Source organism: Thermobia domestica, chromosome 11, assembly GCF_964235325.1.
Source record: "Thermobia domestica chromosome 11, izTheDome1.hap1.1, whole genome shotgun sequence".
In the NCBI taxonomy this organism is placed as follows: Eukaryota; Metazoa; Arthropoda; class Insecta; order Zygentoma; family Lepismatidae; genus Thermobia; species Thermobia domestica.
This window is the reverse complement of record NC_137464.1, coordinates 4,623,246-4,645,711: the sequence shown is the minus strand read 5'-3', so window position 1 is coordinate 4,645,711 and position 22,466 is coordinate 4,623,246. Positions and strand designations below refer to the sequence as shown.

The following is a 22,466-nucleotide window of genomic DNA, read 5'->3' as shown; positions in this document are numbered from 1 at the left end:
CGTGCCCTTCAGTTGTATTATTGCCACACATACTAGAGAAAATATACAGTCGAAAAACGTGGATATTCGTACTTTAAAAATTGCAATTTTGTCCGGGTTTTGGGCGTGTTGGAACCACTGTGCACTCAGAATCCAGGATGAAGGGAAATGTGCAAGTGGTTCAGGAGATGGTCGCGCGAAGTCCTCACAAATCACAAAGACAGGAAAATGGTTTAACCTGAAAACACAATTCGAACCGTTCCGAAGGAAGAGTTGAATTTTCGTTCATGGAAACCACTTTATTGCCAGGAACTATCGGCGGAAAAAGGCGAGTATGGGGAGATGATGGTTTCTTGGTACAAAGATTGGCCTGATCATTTCAACAATATTCTGTGGACAGATGAAGCCATGTTTTATTTTGTGGGGGCAGAGGGGAGATTATCGCAAACCTAAAACTCCTGATGAAATGGACGAATTAATTAGTTTATAGACGAAGCTATAGGTGGGCATTGCTCCCTCCAACTTTTTGACAAAAAATAAAAATGCCACCTATAAGATCCTTCAATTCTCATTTGTATTTACCGTGCCCCCCGCCCCCTCAGGAGACAATTCCTAACTCCGCCCATGAATTAGTCAAGTTCTTGCAAACGTACCATTGGGGTGTTTGCTGAAGACTGTCGAAACCATTCCCAAACGTTTACGGACACTGACAGGCAGTGATGGTGCTTGTGTGGAATTTTACCAATACGTAACAATCCTATTATCGTAACGAATAAAACGTTTTTTTTTTTTTATTTCTTTATTTCATTAAAGTTGACTAAGAATTCGAAGACTAAGAATTTTCAATAGAGAGTAAATTTCCGTCCACTCTGGATTTCTCCAACAATGACGATGACCAACATCATCTCGAAAGCATTACGTAAATAATAAAAAATTTGTTACACTTCCTTAGTATTTCTGTAATATTTTAAAGATACATAAGAATTTAAAAGTTACAATGAAAATCACTATTTTTCCCCATGTGACTTCAGTAAATTCACTGTTTTACATTTTTCAAAGCTAACCATTAAGAGTCTGACTTACTAAAAATAATACAAAATTTACCATTTTTCTTTTGTTTGTTTATTCATAAATGAAAGGAAATAATGAAATACAACTTACCACAATCATAGATAATGTTGTTCTACAACAGAAAATATGAACCTCAAGAATTTTTAGTGTTGCCACCCATAGAAATTACAGTACTGCCAGAATAATATTTTCCCCAAAAATCTAAATTAAGGCAGCGACTATAGGAACGAACTCAACTGCATTTGATTACGTATCGTGTTGTCTTGGAATCCTGTGAACTACTTTTTTTAAATAATAGCTATATTTAGTTTGTAATAAACAAAATAATTTCAACATAGAGTTATTAAAATTAAATAATAATGTTACTTAAAAAGTAGTTCACAGGATACCAAAATAACATGATTCGTAATCAAATGTAGTTGAGTTCGTTCCTCTAGTCGCTGCCGTAACTTAGATTTTGGGGGAAATGTTATTCTGGCAACACTGAAAATTCTTGAGATTCATATTTTCTGTTGTAGAATAACGGTATCTATGATTGTGGTAAGTTGCATTTCATTATCTCCTTTCACTTATGAAAAACAAGCAATAGAAAAATGGTAAATTTTGTAATATTTTTAGCATGTCAGGCTCTTAAGTTAATACTCTACATTTCACTCAATTGATTATAAGTAGCACTAACTATATGCATTTCATTTTTAAGTTATTATTTAATAAAAGACAAAAGCATCCCAAGAATATAGTTTTATATAATTCCACTCGTGATATACAACAGCATTTGTTGTACACATTTATAACATTTTGCAGATAAAAAAAAAATGTGTTAAATTTGATTCACTCTTAAGCAACGCACACAATATTTATAAAGCATTCAACATAATTTTCATTATTTCAATTTAGAGACATACTTATTTATACTTGTCTATTTAGATGAAGCGTTACCACATAATGGATGTTAGTTGCTTCTCTCAGTCGAAGAATTTATAATCGCTCGACTCCGACCAACTTTCTGTGATTGTATCTGTATGAACGTGTAGAGGATTGTATTGTGGCTAAGTGGTTAACGCAGCATTTTTCACACACTTTTGAAGTGGGGACCACTTTTATTGGTCAAAATGCTCTACAGATCACCCTCTTCTTGTCACCTTCAAAAGGAAATTTCTATTTTAATTTCCTGTATTTTTATATTCGTAAAAAGTAGAATGAACTAGAATCTCCTTAATTTTATATTAGTACTAGCTGAAATGACCATTCTTTGCACGGAGAAATTACGAAGGATGATAGAAAAAAATGTTACAAAGCCTATAATGGCTTATGTGTGAGAGACAGCTGAAAGATCAACACACCTGATGATATAGGACACACAACACTATAATCACAGTTTTTGTTCAACCGCTTATCACAACGGCAGATGAAGTTTCCTATACCATTTGTATAGAAATCCGACGTCAAGTTCTAGTAGCCACCGTGAGACAGCGGTTTGGACATAATCACACGCCAGATAATGATGGCTAGCCATTTTTTGCTTTAGTACAGGGAAAAAGTGATGTCACTGGGGCTAGGTCAGGGCTGTAGAAGGGGTGCTCTAATCGTTCCAAGCGTAACATTAGTGGTTGAAGTACTGGGTCTACCGTTGTGTCCAGGGTTGCCATTAACAGTATTGGTTCGACTTTCTTTAAAGGCACGACACCACTTCCCTACTTGTTGGTTTGAAATTTAAACTTTCCCCATACATCTCTACAATCTGTCTATGAATGCCAGTATGTGTAGTGTTTTCGGCCTACAGGTACAGCACCAATGACCTTACTTCTACTGTTGACCAATTTTCCAGATGAGCCATCATTTTTAATATCCGTTTCTCGGGTATACATGAGTAGAATCCGAAGTCTTCAAACCTGCACCAAGACAGACATGTTATTAATCTACAAATACATTTTCGTTAAGTTACAGTGCATAACATAAAATGTTTTATGCATTGTAACTTTTTCTCTATCATCCTTCGTATGTTTATCTAAAGTAATTGAACCCCTTCCTCCTCTTAACATATGTACGGAGGATGTATTTGTACTTAAAGGGTATCGGCAGTGTCACTATTCCTTTCATGGATTGAACATTAATATCAAACGTTTTCTATTGTTTCACATGCCATCTGATGGAACTGAACTTGAACTTTAACATCAGGAGGGTTACTAATAATCTCAGCAGCCCCCAAAAACTATGGATTGGGCACTAATATCTGTCATTTTCGATTGTGTCACCTCCTTACGTCTTCTCCTTCTCTTGCTAAAAATGTAATAAAACTAACTTAAGCCAGGGTCTACTCATGTACCAAAAATCATCAAAATCTCTGGAGCGGTCCAGGAGGAATTAGCCGTCAAACATATATTTACGTCATACCCTTTATCGAAAACGAGCTAAAGACATTCGTGTTCCAAAATAATCGATTCGGTGAAGCTAGGAGATGATCGTGGATACAAATATCGTTACATTAATTTTATATATATATACACAAGATGGCCCAATTGCCAACTCTTAAACGGGAATTTAAAAAACGCTAGGACATGGGTCCTATTCTTTTAAAGGAAGAATTTATGTTATCTTCCTACGTAGAGGGAATCGTGAGCTACTCAATATTCCCCCTCTCTTAGGGTACGCACCTTAACCAAAGTACCATGATGAAACAAATAAGTTATGCTATGGTCCAGTCAAGTGCCTATGGTCAGGATATGATCAAAACTCATCAAAATCGGTCCAGTACTCTACAAGGAATTGAGAGACAAACATAGCTACACTCATTTTTATATGTATAGGTTAAATATATGGAGTAAGTACGGTAATAAAGATCATAAAATGTCAGACTTTAGACAGAAAGTGAAGACGGCTGCTTATGTAATTTCCGAACTCTCTTTGAGATTCTCAATTATTTTGTGTAAAACGTAATTCACTTAAATATTTTTTCCTATCGTTTTTGGGCTAATGTTCAATTTAAGAGGACCACAAGAAAAAATCTCGAGAAACACTTGTGCTTCGCAGATCATAGTTTGAAAAGCGCTGAATTAGCGTTTCAGTTCTGTAATTCGGATTCTACATTAAGTTGTAGATGAACGCCTCATGTTGCCTCTGTGCTGAAAGAGAGGTGAAAGCTTGAATCTGGCCCAAACTACAAAACCGTATTCACTATTTTTCCTTTCTTTTCCAGTAGTTAATGGCAATGCAAAATCCTACGAAGATGTTTTTAAAATATGGCAAAATTATCAATTTTATATCTATAGAATAGGAGTTAAAACAATAAAAAACAAGCTAAATAGAAAAATAACAAGCCTCCACAATCAAACCAGAGTACACTTGCTAAGCTCTGACTGTCAATACTTAAGAGGCCTCATCCCGGCGAAATTAAAATACCGCTAATTTACAGTAATTATGTGATATCTCCAAATAGATAAAAGCTAATTGAAATGTGGAAGAGCGCCCTAGACAATATTATTTTGCGTGAGGTACCGTTATCACAAGTCACCAAGTGGCTTTCCGTTTTCAGCCGTTTAGAAACGCGAAAATAAATGCCGATTTTCAAAATGGCTGGAAATCGAAAGCAGATAAGTGAGTCGTTATAACGGTATCTCATGTAAAATAATATTATCTAGGGCGCTCTTGTTCCATATTTCAATTATCTTTTATCTATTTGAAGATATCACATAATTACTGTAAAATTAGCGGTATTTTAATTTCGCCGGGATGAGGCCTCTTAAGGAAAAATCTGTAGTTACACGATATGCAAAGTCAACCAATGCGATCACTACCTTGGTATTTGGTATTATTCCTGAGTAATGTTCAGAATAGCTGTGCTCGATTTGTATGACAATTTAAATTCGGTTTAGGTAAAAGATGACATTTACATCTTTGGTCGGAGCTACAACTGTACAATCGTCAGCAAATATATATATACACATCAGACATGTTTCACCACCTTTAGACATCCATATCATTCATCAGATTTTGAACTTCCACTGATAACATTTTTTTTTTTTTTTTTCAATATCGTGTCTGGACGGAGAAGTTGATTTTAGCACAGCTTCCTCTAACGTAAATTAGTGTGTTTTAATTTAGGATAAAAAACACTGAGTTCTTACGAAATTATCGATAAAAGAAATGTTTATCATAGTAAATCAACTTTTGAGCATTTTTACATTACAAGCAAGCACGTCTTTACGGTTAATATTCATGTTGTTACACTGGCCCTAACTTCACAGAAATATACTTTTCAACATGGTTGTATCAGTATGTCGGAAAAAATAACGGAACTTTTTTCTTTACAGACATGGCCGTGCCGTGGAAAATCAGCGCCCGGGGCGAGAGTATGCGACGGCGCCCCCATACATATATTCCAAGCAATTTTTCCTATCTTTTTTGTCCCGAATTTTTCGCCCCCTTACTTCGGCGCCCGGGGCCGTCGCCCCGCTCGCCCCCTCCCCCCCACGGCACGACCCTGTTTACAGATAACCATTATCTCCATCTATTGAAGCAACAGATCACCGAAAAGCAGGATATCTGCTCAACAAAAGGAAACCACAATTATGAGGACCGATTAACGGAGTGTCAAGTTATAGCAAGAAAAATGAGTGTATCTGGTGTCACCTCGTAACAAAAACATGATGGAGCAAAGAGTAAATGTTAAATTTTGTTTCAAACTAGGTAAAACATTTACACAAACATTGGAAATGATGAAACAAGTATATGGTGATGAATGCTTATCTCGTACACGTGTGTTCGAGTGGTATACGCGATTCCGGGACGGTCGAGAGTCCTTGGAAGATGACCCAAAGCCAGGCAGACCGAAAAACAAAAATCGCGATGATTTGGTGGAACAAGTGCGTGAAATGATCGCCCATGATACGAATTCGACTGTAAGATGGATGGCGGAGGAATTAAATACGTTATGGAACGTTTGTGGAAGCGAATCGTTCGGGATAAGGCCCGAGTATCGAGCGTCACGCAGTTCGTCTTTATTGCACGACAATGCACCATGTCACAGAAGCGTCGCAGTTCATGACTTTTTGGCTAAGAAACAAATTTGTGTGCTTCCACATCCTGCGTATTCGCCTGATTTATCGCCGCATGACTATTTCCTATTCCCAAAATTAAAATTGGCCATGAAAGGAACATTTTATAACAATGTTACACGTGTCCAGTCTGCAGTGACGAGGGTCATTGAGGCGATTCCGAAAAAGGACATTAAAAGCTCTACACTAGCATTGGTTGAACGTGCCCAGCGGCGTATTGATGCGGAAGGGATGTATTTTTTTAAAAAAAAAGAAGTACAGTTCGTAAAATGCCTAATTCTTTTTGTTTAATTTTAAAAAGTTCCGTTATTTTCCGGACATACTGTGTATATTATATTATGTATACACCATTGTAGCCAACAGAAAATATGTAGTTATTCAAAACACAATCTAGTCCCTTTCCTCTGAATAAAAAATGCAATAAGTCACACTCTCTACCTTTTTAAAATACACCCTACACACTTGACAAATATCAGGCAAGTCAGAAGGAATGGTTCACATGTGAAATTTTACGCCTTCCTTCCATGTTCTATACAAATTCCATTGGATCGAAGTTATAAACAAGAATTTAAAACATCGGAATCGTAACAGTGTCTTCCTCAGATTGTCTTTCCTTCTCTAAGGACATTAAAGGAAAGATTATCCCTACGTAAACAGTAAGAACAACAACCTAAGGACTTCCTGTTGCGGAGTAGAAACGATAAGAAGTAACGCTTTTTATTTTATCTATAATCTTTTACTCGGCGAAACTTGAACAAAGGAATGGTCATAATAATAATATAGGACAATCCGTATAGTATAGAATGTTTTTAGAATTCCAAGCATAACAAATCCATATTTTAGTACTTTCAAACTCTTAGAAACTACAATGTACGAAGGACACTTCGGGTCGTGTTATGAATTGCTATACTGGTCTCCAAGGAACGAATTTAAATTAGAGAGATGCATTTGAAGAAAAAGAAATTTTGAAATGTTTAAGCATTTAAAACACGGTCAGTTGCACAAAATCTGTACGTGATAGGATAAAATAATTAATTGTTTCCTGATCAGAGTATTAGATTGACCTATCTGTCATAAAATATTTAATGACGCAAAATCTTCACAGGCTTGTGTTATTAAACAGGATTCCCACCGACTTAAAAGCACGAAAAGTCAGGGAATTTCACGAAGCTGAAAAAAAAAAAAAAAAAAAAACGGAAAAGTTAGGGAATTTGAAGAACGGATTTTACTTTTCAGAACCTTTTTCTCTTTTTGACTTGCCTAGCTACTTGAAAGAGGATATTTTACAAAATAAATTAGTTTGTATTGCAAAATTTCTCAGCCTACACAGAAATTATATACATGGACATGCATAGTAGATAGGGGGAAATATAGTTGCTTCCTTACATTATATATAAACAAACCAAAGAAACCACTTAGAGTAACGGCGCATTTGTGAGCCTAAGCCCGCTCCAGCGCCATCTGTTAGCGATCGGCTGAATTACGTCGTCTAGCAGCGAGCACGTGGTCTGCACGCTGCGACGCCCTGTCTGTAACAGTCGTATGAAAAGCTTTCTAGATCTAATGGCCGTCACGTCTTGTTTTCACGTGACACCCCAGTTTGCATCACAACGCTGGGTGGATACTGAAAATTGGGAAGCATCGACCGGGAATCGAACCTGGACCACGCTCTAACCACTAGACTACAGTGTTTCCATACATCAGTGGTTCTCAAAGTGGGGTCCGCAGGGCCTAGCCAGGGGGGTCCGCGATGCCTAAAAATTGAAATGTGTTGTAATAACATGGAACTCTCAGCTGTTATGCAAGAAGTATTTTTAAGATTAAGAAACTGCAGCTGTGGGCAATACGAATACAAAACAATAACTACTAATCATTTGCAGTGCTCCAGGATTTCATTGATTCTTCAGGTGAAAAACTCTCTACTGAAATCCACAAAACACTTGTAGGACACTTTAAAGCACTGGCTGTAAGTTTTCGAGAATATTTCCCTGTCCCACAATCTGGTAAAACTTTGACTGAAAATCCTTTCACTAATGTAGAAATCCATGACATACAAAGTATGAATCTCTCTAACACAGAAGAAGAACAGCTACTGAAACTATCCTGGAACTTCGTGGAAAAATGTTCCCAAAAAAATGAAGTTTGTAGCTTTTGGTTGCGTGTACTTTCTGAGTATGAAGAGTTGTCTAAAAAGACATTGCATCATTTGATGCCTTTACCTACCACTTACTTATGTGAGCCGACTTTTTCTGTTTTCTGCAGTATTAAAACCTTAAAGCAAAATCGTCTTATGTAGAATCGACTCTTAAGATTAATGGTGACAAAACCTATTCCAGATTTCAAGACAATTATAGGAAAACACCAGGAATTTCATTCCTCACATTAGTGACCCCACATTTGAGAACACTGTTTATCAAGTAGATTTCCTTTAAATAATAATAATAATAAAAAAAATTGATTTTCAGTCTTGAGTTACTGCATTTTCAATTGAAATTTCGTTCACTAAGAAATAATGATGTGTCTTTAGAATAAACTACTTATTGCATTTTTTTTAAAAAAAAATCTTTTTCTTGTCAGTGGTAATTCCAATTAGTATATTTTTTAATACCATGTGAAATTTCAGATAGCATTGCAAGGGTCCGCAGATCACTTTCCGAATGAACAGAGGGTCCGCGTCATCGGAAATTTTGAAAAATGAAATGAAATGAAATTTTTGAGTTTTACGTCCCACGGTTATGCCGGTTAGGCTATAGGAGACGGTGATAATGAGAAATGAATGAAATAGTGGAATGACGAAAGTGGGAGGAAACGGGAGAACCCCGAGAAAACCCACGCACACGGTGTTTGTCTACCACAAAGTTCACTTGGTGGGAGTAGGGTTTGAACCCGGGACCCCATACACCAGAGGTGAACGCTCTACCACTGAGCCACCGCGGAAATTTTGAGAACCACACTATATACACCTATAAATTATATACAGCTATACATTATATACACCTATAAATTCGTAAATCGTGGGTCGAAAAGTCAGGGAATTCGTGCTAACCGAATAAGTGAAAATCCTGTTATTATTTACTATTTGTTGAATTTTCCGAGGTGAGCTATTATCACCTGTCAGTTTTCCTTTCATAAGTACTTAATGATGACTTGAGTCTAATGAAGTGAACTTTAAGAATTAAATTTTTAACGAGTGAAAATGTCCGACTGAGTTGCAGATCAAATGCGGGTCACCATCTTGCCGCGGCAGGGCGTTAGCCATTACACTACTAAGTAAAGTACCTCAGATCAACAGCAGATATTCGTTCTTCAGGACGGTGTTTCTTGATCGAACACGCACTAGAATGGTAAAACCAGCAACTCAAAAAAGAGTCACACATTTTCACTTTGAATTTATTTATTTAATACCTTCCAGAAGCGGACTATTTATACGGTAATGAATCATTAAGGATTATCAACAACTGTAATGGGAACGTAACTAGAAGAAAACCAAGTGAACACAGGTGAAAACCAAGTGTTATTAATAACTATAATAGAATAAGGTTTAAGGTGAAAAACCTAAAAGTCATACAGGTAATGAACTAAAAATAAATAAAAAGAACAGAATAAATGAAATGAAATGAAAATAGAAAATTTAAATTCAATTCATAGAAAATTCATACAGGTGAGATCACCTATGTTAGTCATGTTGTAATTGTAGTATTATGTGTATTGTGTGTTTGTAAATTGTGTTGTTGTATTTATGTTATTATGTATGTATTAAAATTTTCTTTCTCTTTTATTTCCAGAGTAAAGAATACCAACATAAGAAAAAGAAAACTAAGACCTGAGATAAGCATTTTAGGACTTAGGTCATAAAAGCCCTACCCCCTAGCACTTGGGTATACAAAACGAAAAGAGAGATGAGATAAACAAAAAAGGAGAGAGAGATTATCACAGGGTTAGGGACAGATGCGTCTGCTGGTAAGTCCGTAAGAAAACGACAAGAGCAGGGGTAGTGGAGGAATAAATAATAATAATAATAATAATAATAATAATAATAATAATAATAATAATAATAATAATAATAATAATAATAAAACTAGAAGGAAGTCGAACAAGGCTTGTAATTAAAGGTACTATATCACCGCATTTGCTTGGAGGAAATGGAAGAAAAACATTAGAGAACGTGGTTGGCTGGCCACCGGGATAGAATTCGTCACCTCCCGAATGGGAAGTAAACGCAGTCATCAGTAGCCTACGCATGCTCGGTTATATTTCATTCTAATTTCACCTATGGAAAATTAGGAATTAAAACGACTGTTTGTTCTGTTTCTCTATATGCTTCTTTGGTTTCAGGCTTAGACACACTTTCCTCAAAGGGATTCGTGATTACTAATCTAAGATCACCAGGGTTGGCGCTAGGCAATTTCCCGCGCCGTGCAATTCAATCATTTGTCTCCCCCCTCCTTTCTTCAGAAAGAAGAAATCTTAAAAGCCACAGTTTTAAGTATGCTGCTCCATCATAAACAACGAAGGGGAGGGAAAGAACACTCGCACTCAGAAAAGCCTGAATACTACAAATACAATCTCGTTGTCTGTTTTTTCTTTAAATACTGATCTATTATGTTAGTGAAAGGTAAAGCAAACACGTCCGCACAGGAAAGATAGTAATTCTTTTTATAGAATTCAGTATCGAGCTTCAATGTCAATACATCAGTTTGCAATTCCAGTGCAACTAGCACTTTTATCTTTATTCCTGGATTTTTCTACTACATCTATTAAAAAAAAAAAAAAAAAAAAAGTTTCCACCTACAATGATAAGGAACTTGCTTGTGACAAAGACAAAACTAGTTTTCATATCAAAACTGTGATAACTAACTAAATGTTTCCTACTATTCGAGAACTGAGTTCTTGTATTTGACATCAATCAAGCAATTCATGCTGGGATTTGTTTGATCATATGCTTTAGCATTGTTCATGTGATCTTAAACTAATGCGACCTAAACATGATTTAAGAATGTTGTACTCAAATAGAAGGTCAGATTAGTAAATTTAACTACCATCATTATGAAGTCTGTTTCCAACCAGAAATATTTATATTATTTTAAATAATATAGTTATGACAGATTTTGCCGCCCCGTGCACACGCACGTGTTGCAAATATGGTAGAGCCGGCCCTGAGGACCACTAGCTCAGCGTACTCGCCTTCGCTCCAGCTCGCGATCGCTGGGACTCAGGCTCGGGTTCGCTATCCATTTATTGAGCTCGTGAGCCGGACTTGCGAGTTCAGAGATCTCTGAGAGGTCTGGAGTACCGGGAATTATTGAAAGAAAAAGAAATGAAATCTTTCAGTTTTACGTCCCAAGGTTATACCGGATAGGCTAAAGGAGACGGTGATTATGAGAAATGAATGCAATGGTGGAATGAATAAAGTGGGAGGAAACAGAAGAACCCGAGAAAACCCACGCACACGGTGTTTGTTCACCACAAAGTCCACGTAGCGCGAGCTGGGATCGAACCAGAGACCCCACGCGCCAGAGGTGAATGTTCTATTACTGAGTCACCGCGGCTCCACTGAAAGAAACAGAATATGATTTAAAGCAGGATAAAAAGCAATCAGAAAATTAAATGAATAGGGAGGAACATGCTTAGATTGAAAGATACTATATGGCATAGGAAGTATGATTTAGAAGACACAAGAAACTCATACACCAATCCTACTTTCGTTTACTGCACTGGAACTGCATTCTGAAATAATGGAACGCGACTGTGACTCCTCAACTGCTCTTAAGCCAAAAACTGAAAAATCCTTTTTCTTTCTAAAGAAAACCCGCGTACGTATACAAAGTTACTGCAAGTAAAAGTTTCATCATGATAATTTCAAAGTTTCTTTTTCATTGTTTTTAGGAATTGTATAATGTAGACAGACCCTTAAAACACCTTTTGATGCACTGAAACAACAGCAATGTTGCCAATTCAGAGTGTTAACTTATAAAAACTACGATTTCCCTAGTTCCCCCTTACAGAGGCCTCATCCGATTAGTTATCGGTAGAAATGAAGAATTCTTTTTTCTGCTACATAGTTCCCAAGCTACTCCAACTAAATAAATTGAAAATTAACGATAGAACATCATATGTATGAGTTATGAGTCAATTTATATGTTTTGCAAAAGTGTTGATTTACACCTTCGGTTACATCTGGCAACACTGTGTGGTTCCTAGTATACTTCAATCGTTGCTTCCTAGTTTAAAAATATATGCATGAACAAGGCTTCATTTTGGTATAACCATTATTTACGTATCGCTTCAGGTTCAAAAGTTCTACTATTCCAAACTCCGGGTTGCATTGCATATTGGACACCCTGTAGATGTAGTAAGCGAGTCCAATAGACAAACATACAGAAGGGGTTATATAAGTTCCTTCGCTTATTTAATACTCTTATCTAGCTTTCAACAAATAAATATTTTCTGCTTGTTTCCGTGTCCGTGGGGAGTTACCTGTCACAGTATAATCTGCATAATTTCTAAGGTTTACTTTCGGATTGTGTAACACCGTTACAGTATTTTAAATAAAACTTTTAGCTGGCTGCAATCCGTGGGTTCTTTTTACTTTATTCCCGTTTTCTTTCACCTTCTGATTCTACCAATTATTTCATCGCGGTTGCTGACATCTATCCTGTACTCCATTTTCTGAGTAAGATTCTCTCTTCTCATATAAAACGACTCAAAATACTATTTTTTTAAATGCATATTTTACCTCCTAATTAGCACTTTTTCTACTTCCTCTGACTTGCACAGATATTCACCAGGTGATATTACTGACGCTCCTAATTAAACACCCAATTAATCAAGTAACCATTACAATCACGGACAAAATTTCGTTTCCATATAATCAAATATCAGAAGTAAATATTGATTAAATTGAAACCTATTTCAGTCCGCGACTGTATAACATATTAGCCTTATCACATAACAGAAAAATAGTTCTTAATTCCATGTATTTGTAACAATTCAAATTCATTTGTCAAATAACTGGAAACAAACGAACATTATAAAATGGCATTATTTCCTCTCCTATGTTTGGGTCACAATCAACTGTAGACGTCTTCTGGTAATGTTTTAGTCTCTTTTGGTTGTTGTACATCTACATTCACATCACACTTTCCACCTTTACTGGCAGAGCAGAGTTTCTGCGACGCCACAGTTCGAGGCTTTGGGCGCGTTTGGCACTCTTCTGAATCCGTCCCTTCACAAGGATCCTCTACCACACCACGCTTGCGAGAATAAGACGTTTCCTTCGCTTTTGTTGTTTCTTTCTTCTTTAGTATAAAAATCTGAGGCCTCATGCGGATTTTGATTGGAGGGAAGTTATTGTAATTTAAGGATATTTGAGAGAATCCTTCCACTGACTCTAAAATTTCATGCGTTTTAGAATATGGTTTCAGGCGCAGAGAATATTTACTTCTCGCTTCTATTAAAAGATGAGTAAACTCCATCATCTCAGGACCGCCTGGTTCTAAATCTTCTGTTTTATTATAGCTGTAACGATATAAACAATAAAATTCGTTAAAATTCTACTAGATATTACACAAAAAACAAAAGAAAAACTTTACAGTAAAAATGAAAGTAATAAATACCGAGTGTGACAAAAAATGTATACATACTTTGAACTGTCATAGAAAATTTATTTTCCAATCTACAAGGTTAAATTTCTGCGAAAAAAAATAATGTTATGTTTCATGAATAGGTGCTAGCAGAATTGTCAGTCTAGCTACACTGTCTCATTAGTAGTAAGATAGTAACATCAACATGGCGGACGGACGTTTGAGCTTTGAAGAGCAAGAATGTTGCTACAATTCAGAGATCGTGGAGACATGAGTATGGGACTTATCCACCTTCAAGGATAACAAGTACATGTCTACGAGGCAAATTAGAGGTTCACGGAACAGTGTATGATGTGCAGAAAACACGATCTATGTAATGTCGCACGGCTACAAGTGTTGAATTCTCAGTGGTGGTGCAGGAACTGTTTCAGCGTTCACCATAAAACCCTTCAAGGCAAGGACGGATTTAATTTGATTTGATTTGAGTTTTTCGTCCGTTTCAGCAGCAAGGGTATATGAGACATGAACCTACAGCTTAATGTGGGATTTGAACCACATGAGCTTCCGCCGGGAATCGAACCCGGGTAAATTTTCGGATTCGATATGTCCAACTCTATGGGGACAGTTCAAGTTGAGGTGTTTCTCATCTGGAAAGACAAGCTAATATGATATTGTATTCAAAAATCCAGCTTTTGTCTTCTGTGACAATATCTATTATACCCCCCTCCTAATTTCAAATCACCAACTATTCTGCTGCATATAAGTATGTTTTAATTTAGCCTGTACTCCTGCAAGAAGCTGATTCTTGCTGTAAAGGAACATTCATTGATATTCATCCCAAAAATCCCTACAGTTATCGTTAAGAAGTCTCTCTTCAACAATACAATGTATATTTTCCCTTGCATGCTAAAATAGTTTACCGGAATTTTAAATTAATGACCCTCGTGATTATTTTTCAATAATGCAAAGACATTGGAATGTGGAATACCAATAAAATGTACTTACCGCCACGTAGAATATTTTTGAGTGAATCGACTCACTCCGGTTTGAGCACTAAGTACATCTATATGAACAAAAACTGGATCTTTCGGGCTTTCCAATTGGTGCAGACGGCTAATAGCAACTCCTCCTGGGTAATTGGCCCCAGCAATGCACAACATAAACAGAGTAAAGAAGGCATTTAAAGCCAAATGGCATACAACTCCCATTGCTAGCAGCGAATGAACACTTGACTTTCCTCTGTTCTCCCAACTAGAAAAGAAAGAAACAAAAATGAAATAACCTTATTATTTTACTAATCCAGAGAATATTCTAATCTAGATATCCTAACTATATATAAAACTACATGAACTGACATAAAATAAAGGGGTACTCCCAGTTGGCGTGAAAAGTTGAAATTTGGCATGATTGTAGCCTTTTGGAATTAGTCCACAGGAAAATTGCCAAAAGTGAGTATTTTTAATTTTTAGAGATCTAAAGGGGGGAAGGGGATATGAAGAAATTTCCCACGTTATTTAAATGGGCTATTTTTGGATCTATATTCTCGTATTTTAGGTATTTGGAATTGGAATAAAAACTTGAAATTCGGTATGCTTGTACATTTTCTACAGGATTATTTACAAAATCATTAAAAATAAAAATTTCCAACTTTAGAGTGGTTTTCTGGGAGACTGGAAAATATTTCCCCAAGTTATTTATATGGGACACCTTTTACACCACAAAATTATTGGGCACTTCCTGTAGTGCTTCAATGATTAAATTTGACATGATCTCAGCTTTTCGGGATTAACCAACAGGAAAACTGACGAAAGTGAATATTTTTAATTTTTAAGGGGACTAAAGGGGCGATGAAGAAATTCCCCATGTTATTTAAATGGACCTTTTTTAGGACTTATAATCTCATATTTTAGGTACTTAGAATTGGAATAAAAAACTTGAAATTCGGTATGCTTGTACGTTTTCTATGACATACTGGTTACTATTATTCCAAACCATGAAAAGAAACCTTTTTGGACATTTTCATAGTGACTGACGCTGTGGATGCTTGATTGGAGGATAAACCATTTTTTTTTTTTTTTTTTTCAAGATGGAATCCTTGAGCGCCGTTTGTACAAATGTGTTAAGTTGCAGGGAACTAAACTACTAAAAGGCGACACTGGTTTGGTCTTATTTCAGGGTTCCGTCTATTTCAGGAAAGGAATGTGCTGACCAATCCTCGTGTGTCAATATTTCACACATCTAAACCCTAAACGAAGCTCTTTTCTTATCTATTCTATGAACGTTATCTTCAAAGTAAGGTCCGATTTGCAATAAAAACGGAACAAGTACCCTTTGTTAAAAAAAAAAAAAAAAAAAAAAAAAGGTTTTCTGAATTTATACACAATTGTCTATTTTTCTACATAGTTTCGTTGCAGGTTTAAATATTTATCATAATGGAAAAGGAGTATTTGGATATCCTTCTCATAGAATTCTGAGGCCTATAATGACAGCCAGTTATTCACAGATGTTTTCACTTCTTTCCCGCCCAGGAAGGTCTTGAAATGGCGGAAGAGGCGCTAGACGCAACATGACTGTATGGCAGCTGATAGAATTCTTCCTAGCCAATCGATTATATAAGATCTGAAAATCCACGTAATGGGCTTTTCCCGACCTTCCTTGAACAATCTACTCATTTTTGCACTTTCCTGTCACTCATTGCATTGTCACCATACATCTCATACACCTGGCGACGAATATCCGCAGCTGTTAAGTTTCTTTGTGTTAGGAACCAGATGACTGACCATATTTTATAACCAGTGGGCCACTTCATTGTATACAACGAGTGTCGGAAGCCTGCGAATGTAATAATTCCCAAGGGTTGAAATTTCAAACGCTATTCACAAACGGACCTTACTTAAAACTGGCTATCATTTTACTCGTCTTAGGAGTCTAATGTTATAAGAGATAACTTACACTTCACAGTACTTTATTTAAAAAAAAAAAAAAAAAAAAAAAAAAAAGCATTACTACACAATCTTCAATTAAAATTAGATACAATACTTACATTTTATGACAAGCTGACGCTGCTGCCATGTTTAGCAATGGGAATACATATATAATAAAGCGTAATTCTTTATGTGGCAGGAGAGAGTACAAAGTGACAAATCCCAGAGGTGGAAGAAGAATATTTCGGATTCTTGGATCTAAATAGGCACCAATGGGAACGAGAAACACAGACCACGCCATTCCTCTTGGGATTGCTGAGTAAAAATACCACAGCAATGGAGAAGTCTACGACTAAAATTAAGGAAAATAAATTTTACAATAAAATAAAATGTATTTTTTGTTTATGGATAAAATGGATATAACAGAGAAAAAAAGATACTTCTGTACAATATATCACAAACATTTAAGCATCTGAACTAATCTAACTATAAAAATGAAAAACAGAAATCTTTAGTTTATCGCACACTAATGACTATATGGTTAGCGTACGCAAGTTCGACACAAGAGACCTGGGTTCGATTCCCGGTGAAAGTTCATGTTGTACGGATTCCATGTTTAGCTGTGGATTCACGTCTAATATAGCCTAATTTCCTCCGCTATCATTCATAATATATACGAGAAATGTTCAAGAATTATTGTCACTAATATACAAAAAGTTGAACAAAAATATTGTGCTTCTTTCTGAATCGTGGTTACGTTCTCTATGTTTTGCACATAGCAAGTAAGCTTGGATTGTAAAAATCGAGAATACTGAAGTGTATGTCATGATGAAATACTTACAGATGAAAGCCCTAGAACACCAACTGAGAAACACGCGGATTTATAGTTAGTTATTGGGTGATTGTAGCTCCCACTCTCCTACCAAGTGATTAAAAAAAAAAAAAAATCACGTAAATTCTGCTGTTGCAGGCAAAACTGTGAACATTCTGTGGAACAATGGCATTTTCTTTTCAAGGTGTAATAGTTCTAGAATATAGGGGAAGAAGTGCATTGTTGAGTGGGTGATTTTGTGGAAAAATAAATTTCATTCTATAACAAGGAGAATTGTTTAACACTTCTCATTATAATTCAACCGTCAGAGGTATTCCGCCATGCAGATACTTGACGGTCCAAGCACAACGTAAGTTGTGGTACAGTCCATGTGCCTAGTGGTTAAGCACCGACGTCAATCATGACAGAACGTATGACTGTTCAGAGAACGGACTAGTTAACGCATCGGCACGGTGAGTCCGAAGACCAGGTTCAATTGCTGGTTTAGTTATGTATTTTTTTTTCTCTTTGTATATCAGTGGTTCTTATTTGTTACCATATACCGTATTTATTCGCGTAATTTTCGCACTTTTTTAGATGAAAAAAGTTGTTTTGAAACAAGGATGCGTAAATTATGCGGGGGAAAAAATTAGCCACATCAGTGAACATCATCTAATTTTTTCCCCAGTCAAAATAACACGAAAATACCAGTACACATTTTCTTTGTAGCAAGAATTGACAACAAACAACTAATTCTAAATTTGTAGAAAAATAACATTAAACAATTGATTAAGAAGTCGTGTGGTTTCTTACCTTACAACAATGGCTTTGCTGCGTTGCCAATTGTCCATTAGCTACCGTAATTGATTCCTGGAAAAACGCTGTTTCACAAAAAGTTTCCGCGTGCGCAAATTACGCGAGGAAAATAAAATATACAGAAAATGCCCTTCAAAATTGGGATGCGAAAATTATGCGAGGGCGAAAATTACGCGCGTATTTACGGTACTTTGTCTACATTTACTTCTATGACAATTTCTTTACAGTCTGTTAGAGAAATATTCGTATTTTCCTACACTGATCATCCATCGAGCTTACATCGTCTGTATTGTAATGTATCATGTGCTTCTGTTTGTAAACAATGACACGTGCTCCTGCTTGTAAACATCAAGCACATGGATTTACGTTAAGAGTACTACACCTCACGTGGGATTACTACAAAAAGGAGACAAGGGATCACCAACACCATCTACAAGTCATATGCCGTGGGAGCACCACCGCCCCTATATATTGGAGAGCACCCAGCGCACAGTCATCAGTTTGCGATTTGGTCTCCCCTCCTCTTGTTTCCTGGAACACTAGAAGTAACCCAACCTCAAAGCCTCTAGTCTGCTTATGGACTCTTGGCTTCCCTTCTACCTGGCTTAGCCTACTTCCGGGCTCTGTCGGGATCCCCAACCTCAGTTGCTTAGCCTGCTTCGGGGCTCTGTGACTCTTAAACCCTCACTGTTTGCCTGGGGCATTGAGGTTTCCTACGCCACTCTACCTAGTTTGTCCGGAGCTCTGTAGAGATCTTGTCCTTGGCCGCATGGTCTTGGGCTATCTAACTTCTACCTCACAACACAGAAAGTTGTATTGAAGTATTTCTGTAAATACTGTTGTTATTACAAGATTTTTTTAGAATAAACCGGTAATAGGTATCGATTCCGGACTCTGATTTACTCAACCTAGCACTATTTACTGCTGTATTAGCAGAATTTTTACAATACACTCAAGTCCATTGAACGTTAGCCCTTATTGCTATCATCGAGTTTTCTGCTCAAGCGAACTTAAAAGTCATAGTAATACGGTATTTTATTCAGCATGTTATGAATTCCGAAAAAGTATAACCGACTTTCAGTTCGCATATTACTCATTGTTTCACTAACACAGGCGTTAACTAATTTTACAACCTTCGGAATTCTAAATTCTTTTTAGATTCTTTCTCTTCTTCTAACTGAATCATACAATTTTCTGAAATTATCTTTTAGTTTAACGTCCCACGATTATGCCTTTTAGGCTAAGGCGAATGAATGATGATGGAAGAAACAGTGGAATGAGAAAGTGGGAGGAAACGCGAGTACCCCGAGAAAATCCATGGACAAGTGGTCCACCACAAAGTTACTTAGCCGGAGATCGAACCAGGGACCTCCACGCGCCAGAGATAAAAGCTTTACCACTGAGCCACCGTGCCTCCTTTCCTAGTAGTAAAATATATTTAATAGTTTAAAAAGGAATCTCGTTATTTGATTACTTTTTGTCTTATAAATTTTACAAACATCTTGAAATTGAAGGCAAATTAAGTAACACTATATACCTTAACTTAGATAAAATTTTGCATCTTTTTCTTAAGATTAACAACTATAAACCCAATAATTTATAAACTACTCTTTTATTTACTGCTTCTCATTAGGATCAGCAATTAGATTTTTGGACTTTCGGCATCTGTGGCTATGTTAGCCCGTCACATATGAGAGATAAAGTCCCTCGGCGATCACATTATTCAAGGAAAAAGGAGGAGGGAAGCAGCCTGGGACCTGTATGTTAGGCACTATCCCGGCATTCGCCTGGTATGAATAAGGAAAACCTCACTCACAATGACTTGCCTGAAAAAGCTTTTACTCTCTTTCGACCGAGTCTCCCCACCGAGAATCGAACCCGGGACTTGGGGCCGTGGGGCCGCGGTGGCTCAGTGGTAGAGCATTCACCTCTGGTGCTAGGGGTCTCAGGTTCAAACCCTGCTCCCGCCAAGTGAACTTTGTGGTGGATAAACACCGTGTGCGTGGGTTTTCTCGGGGTTCTCCCGTTTCCTCCCACTTTCTTCATTCCACCATTTCATTCATTACTCATCATCACCGTCTCCTTTAGCCTAACCGGCATAACCGCGGGACGTAAAACTCAAAAATTTCATTTTTCGAACCCGGGACCGTTTGCACCACATAACAGCACGTTAGCGACAATGCTACGCGGGGGAACAGCTTCTAATATTTAATTTACTGTACTGTTTCGGTGTTCCCTGGCACTTTTCTCACAGATGTGGCAACTCACCGAAACAATATAGTTAAAACCCTGTAAATAAAACAGTGAGTTCCTACAAATTATCAAAAACATCTGTCAATTCATATTCTTAAATAACTATTAACCTACTTATTTAGCGTGCCCTGGAAATCAGTGTCGGATGGTTACTTTGTTGAAGTGATTTCGGTTGCCATCTACTGCTAGACACTAACTAAAGAACGCAAGCTTCACAAAAATGATGTATGTTAAGCCTATGTTGTTCAGTTAGTGTTTAGCAATACGTGACAACTGGAATCACTTTAGCAAAGTAACTATCCGGTAAGAATTTACATGGCACATAAAACTAGGTTATTGGTTGTTATTCTTAGCTGTACATCCTTGTCCCAACTTCAGCAACATCTTCATTGGATCGTCCACCACACGTTTATAATAAAAGCATCGGTAACTTTATGTTAGAAAAAGGATACTCCCCAATGATGGCTGCGATTTAGAATAGTATTGAAGAATAGAACTTCGCCTTCGGGCCAAAGCAGTCTGTTCCAAAACACCGAATCCACTACTATAGTAAGGCTCAATGACGTAATTCCTGCTGGAATAGCAGACTTCAAAACACTAAAAAATGAAAAACAGTTTAATAACTACTTAAAAAGTTCATTTTTAAAATTCCAATTGTTTACTCTAAACTTCAAAGTAAGAACAACATACCACAAAATGTATTATTTTATTATTATTAAAATAATTTATTCAACTTCCTCGTGACTATTGGAGCACACGCCTTCGGAGTAGGGGGTCGCGGTGGCTCAGAGGTATAGCGTTCACCTCTGGTGTGTGGGGTCCCTTGTTCGAATCCCGCTCACGCCAAGTGAACTTTGTGGTGGACAAACACCGTGTGCGTAGGTTTTCTTGGGGTTCTCCCGTTTTCTCCCACTTTCTTCATTCCATCGTTTCATTAATTTCTTATCTCCACCGTCTCCTTTAGCCTACATGGCATAAGCATGGAACGTAAACTTGAAAGATTTCATTTCATTTCGGAGTAAAGACCTGGATTCGATTCCCGGACATCTCATGCGATTCGAATCTCACGTAAAGCTGTAGGTCCGCGTCTTATACCGCCTCGGTGCTGAATAGATCACTAAACTCAAAAATAACCAGCAAAAAATTTCATACAATACTAACCGTATGTGTTCGGCAGTGATGAGTACTCTCACACTTCTCATAATAATTACTCATTAATGCTGAACACATAAGGTTAGTATTGTATTGAATGTACGAGGCGCATCCAGAAAGTAACTTTCCCACGCGTCCCATAGCTAGGAAACCGTATGTTGCGCGAAGCAGCTGCGTGCACGTGAGAGAATAAGGTCCTAGCAGACGCAGGCGCCAGCGGAATTCTCTTGTGATCTCAGCAGCGTCGTAGCAGTGATTGAAGATGGACGTTCCTATTCCAGCTCCCGCCGCATGTGAAGTGCGAGCAGTGATAAAGTTTTTGAAAACATAGGGCATAGCGCCGATTGAAATCCATCGTCAGCTGTATCGTTGCAAAAATATCAATGCTGATCCTGTGCGCCTTGCTTTGTGTTCTGGAGTCAGTTCCTTCGGCACACAACTTCTTGAAAACAGACGCTCTGTGACAATGGTGTGCAATAAGGATCGGAAAAACTGCGAAAACTGACCGCTGAGTTCCGTTATTGTGAAGCGACGATTCTGCACGATGCGTTCCCGAACAAGATCCATGAGGTCATCTGTGATGACGGTTGGCCTCCCACTGCGCTCCTCATCATGTACACTTTGGCGTCCTGTTGCAAATTGTCTACACCAGCAACGCACCATCTGCTTGCTCTTAGGCCCATAGACCTGGCACAACTGACGATGGATTTCTATTGGCGCTATGCTTTGTGCATTCAAAAACTTTATTACTGCCCGCACTTCACATGCAGCGGAAGCTGGAATAGGAACGTCCATCTTCAACCACTGCCACGACGCTACTGAG

At 37.4% G+C, this 22,466-nt stretch overlaps 1 protein-coding gene across 3 annotated transcripts in view; it reads right to left on the bottom strand.

The window, feature by feature from the left end:
* Positions 1–1,776: 1,776 nt before the first annotated feature.
* Positions 1,777–22,466, bottom strand: part of Alg12 (Alg12 alpha-1,6-mannosyltransferase) — a 41,594-nt gene continuing 20,904 nt past the window's right edge. For all 3 annotated transcript variants that reach the window (XM_081729948.1, XM_081729946.1, XM_081729947.1), the window contains exons 6-9: positions 20,944–21,088; positions 16,731–16,957; positions 14,693–14,938; positions 1,777–13,622 (exon numbers count right to left, since the gene is read on the bottom strand). In XM_081729948.1, the coding sequence (XP_081586074.1) occupies positions 13,175–13,622; positions 14,693–14,938; positions 16,731–16,957; positions 20,944–21,088 (1,066 nt within the window). In that variant the 3' untranslated portion in view covers positions 1,777–13,174. The remainder of the gene's footprint in view (positions 13,623–14,692; positions 14,939–16,730; positions 16,958–20,943; positions 21,089–22,466) is intronic.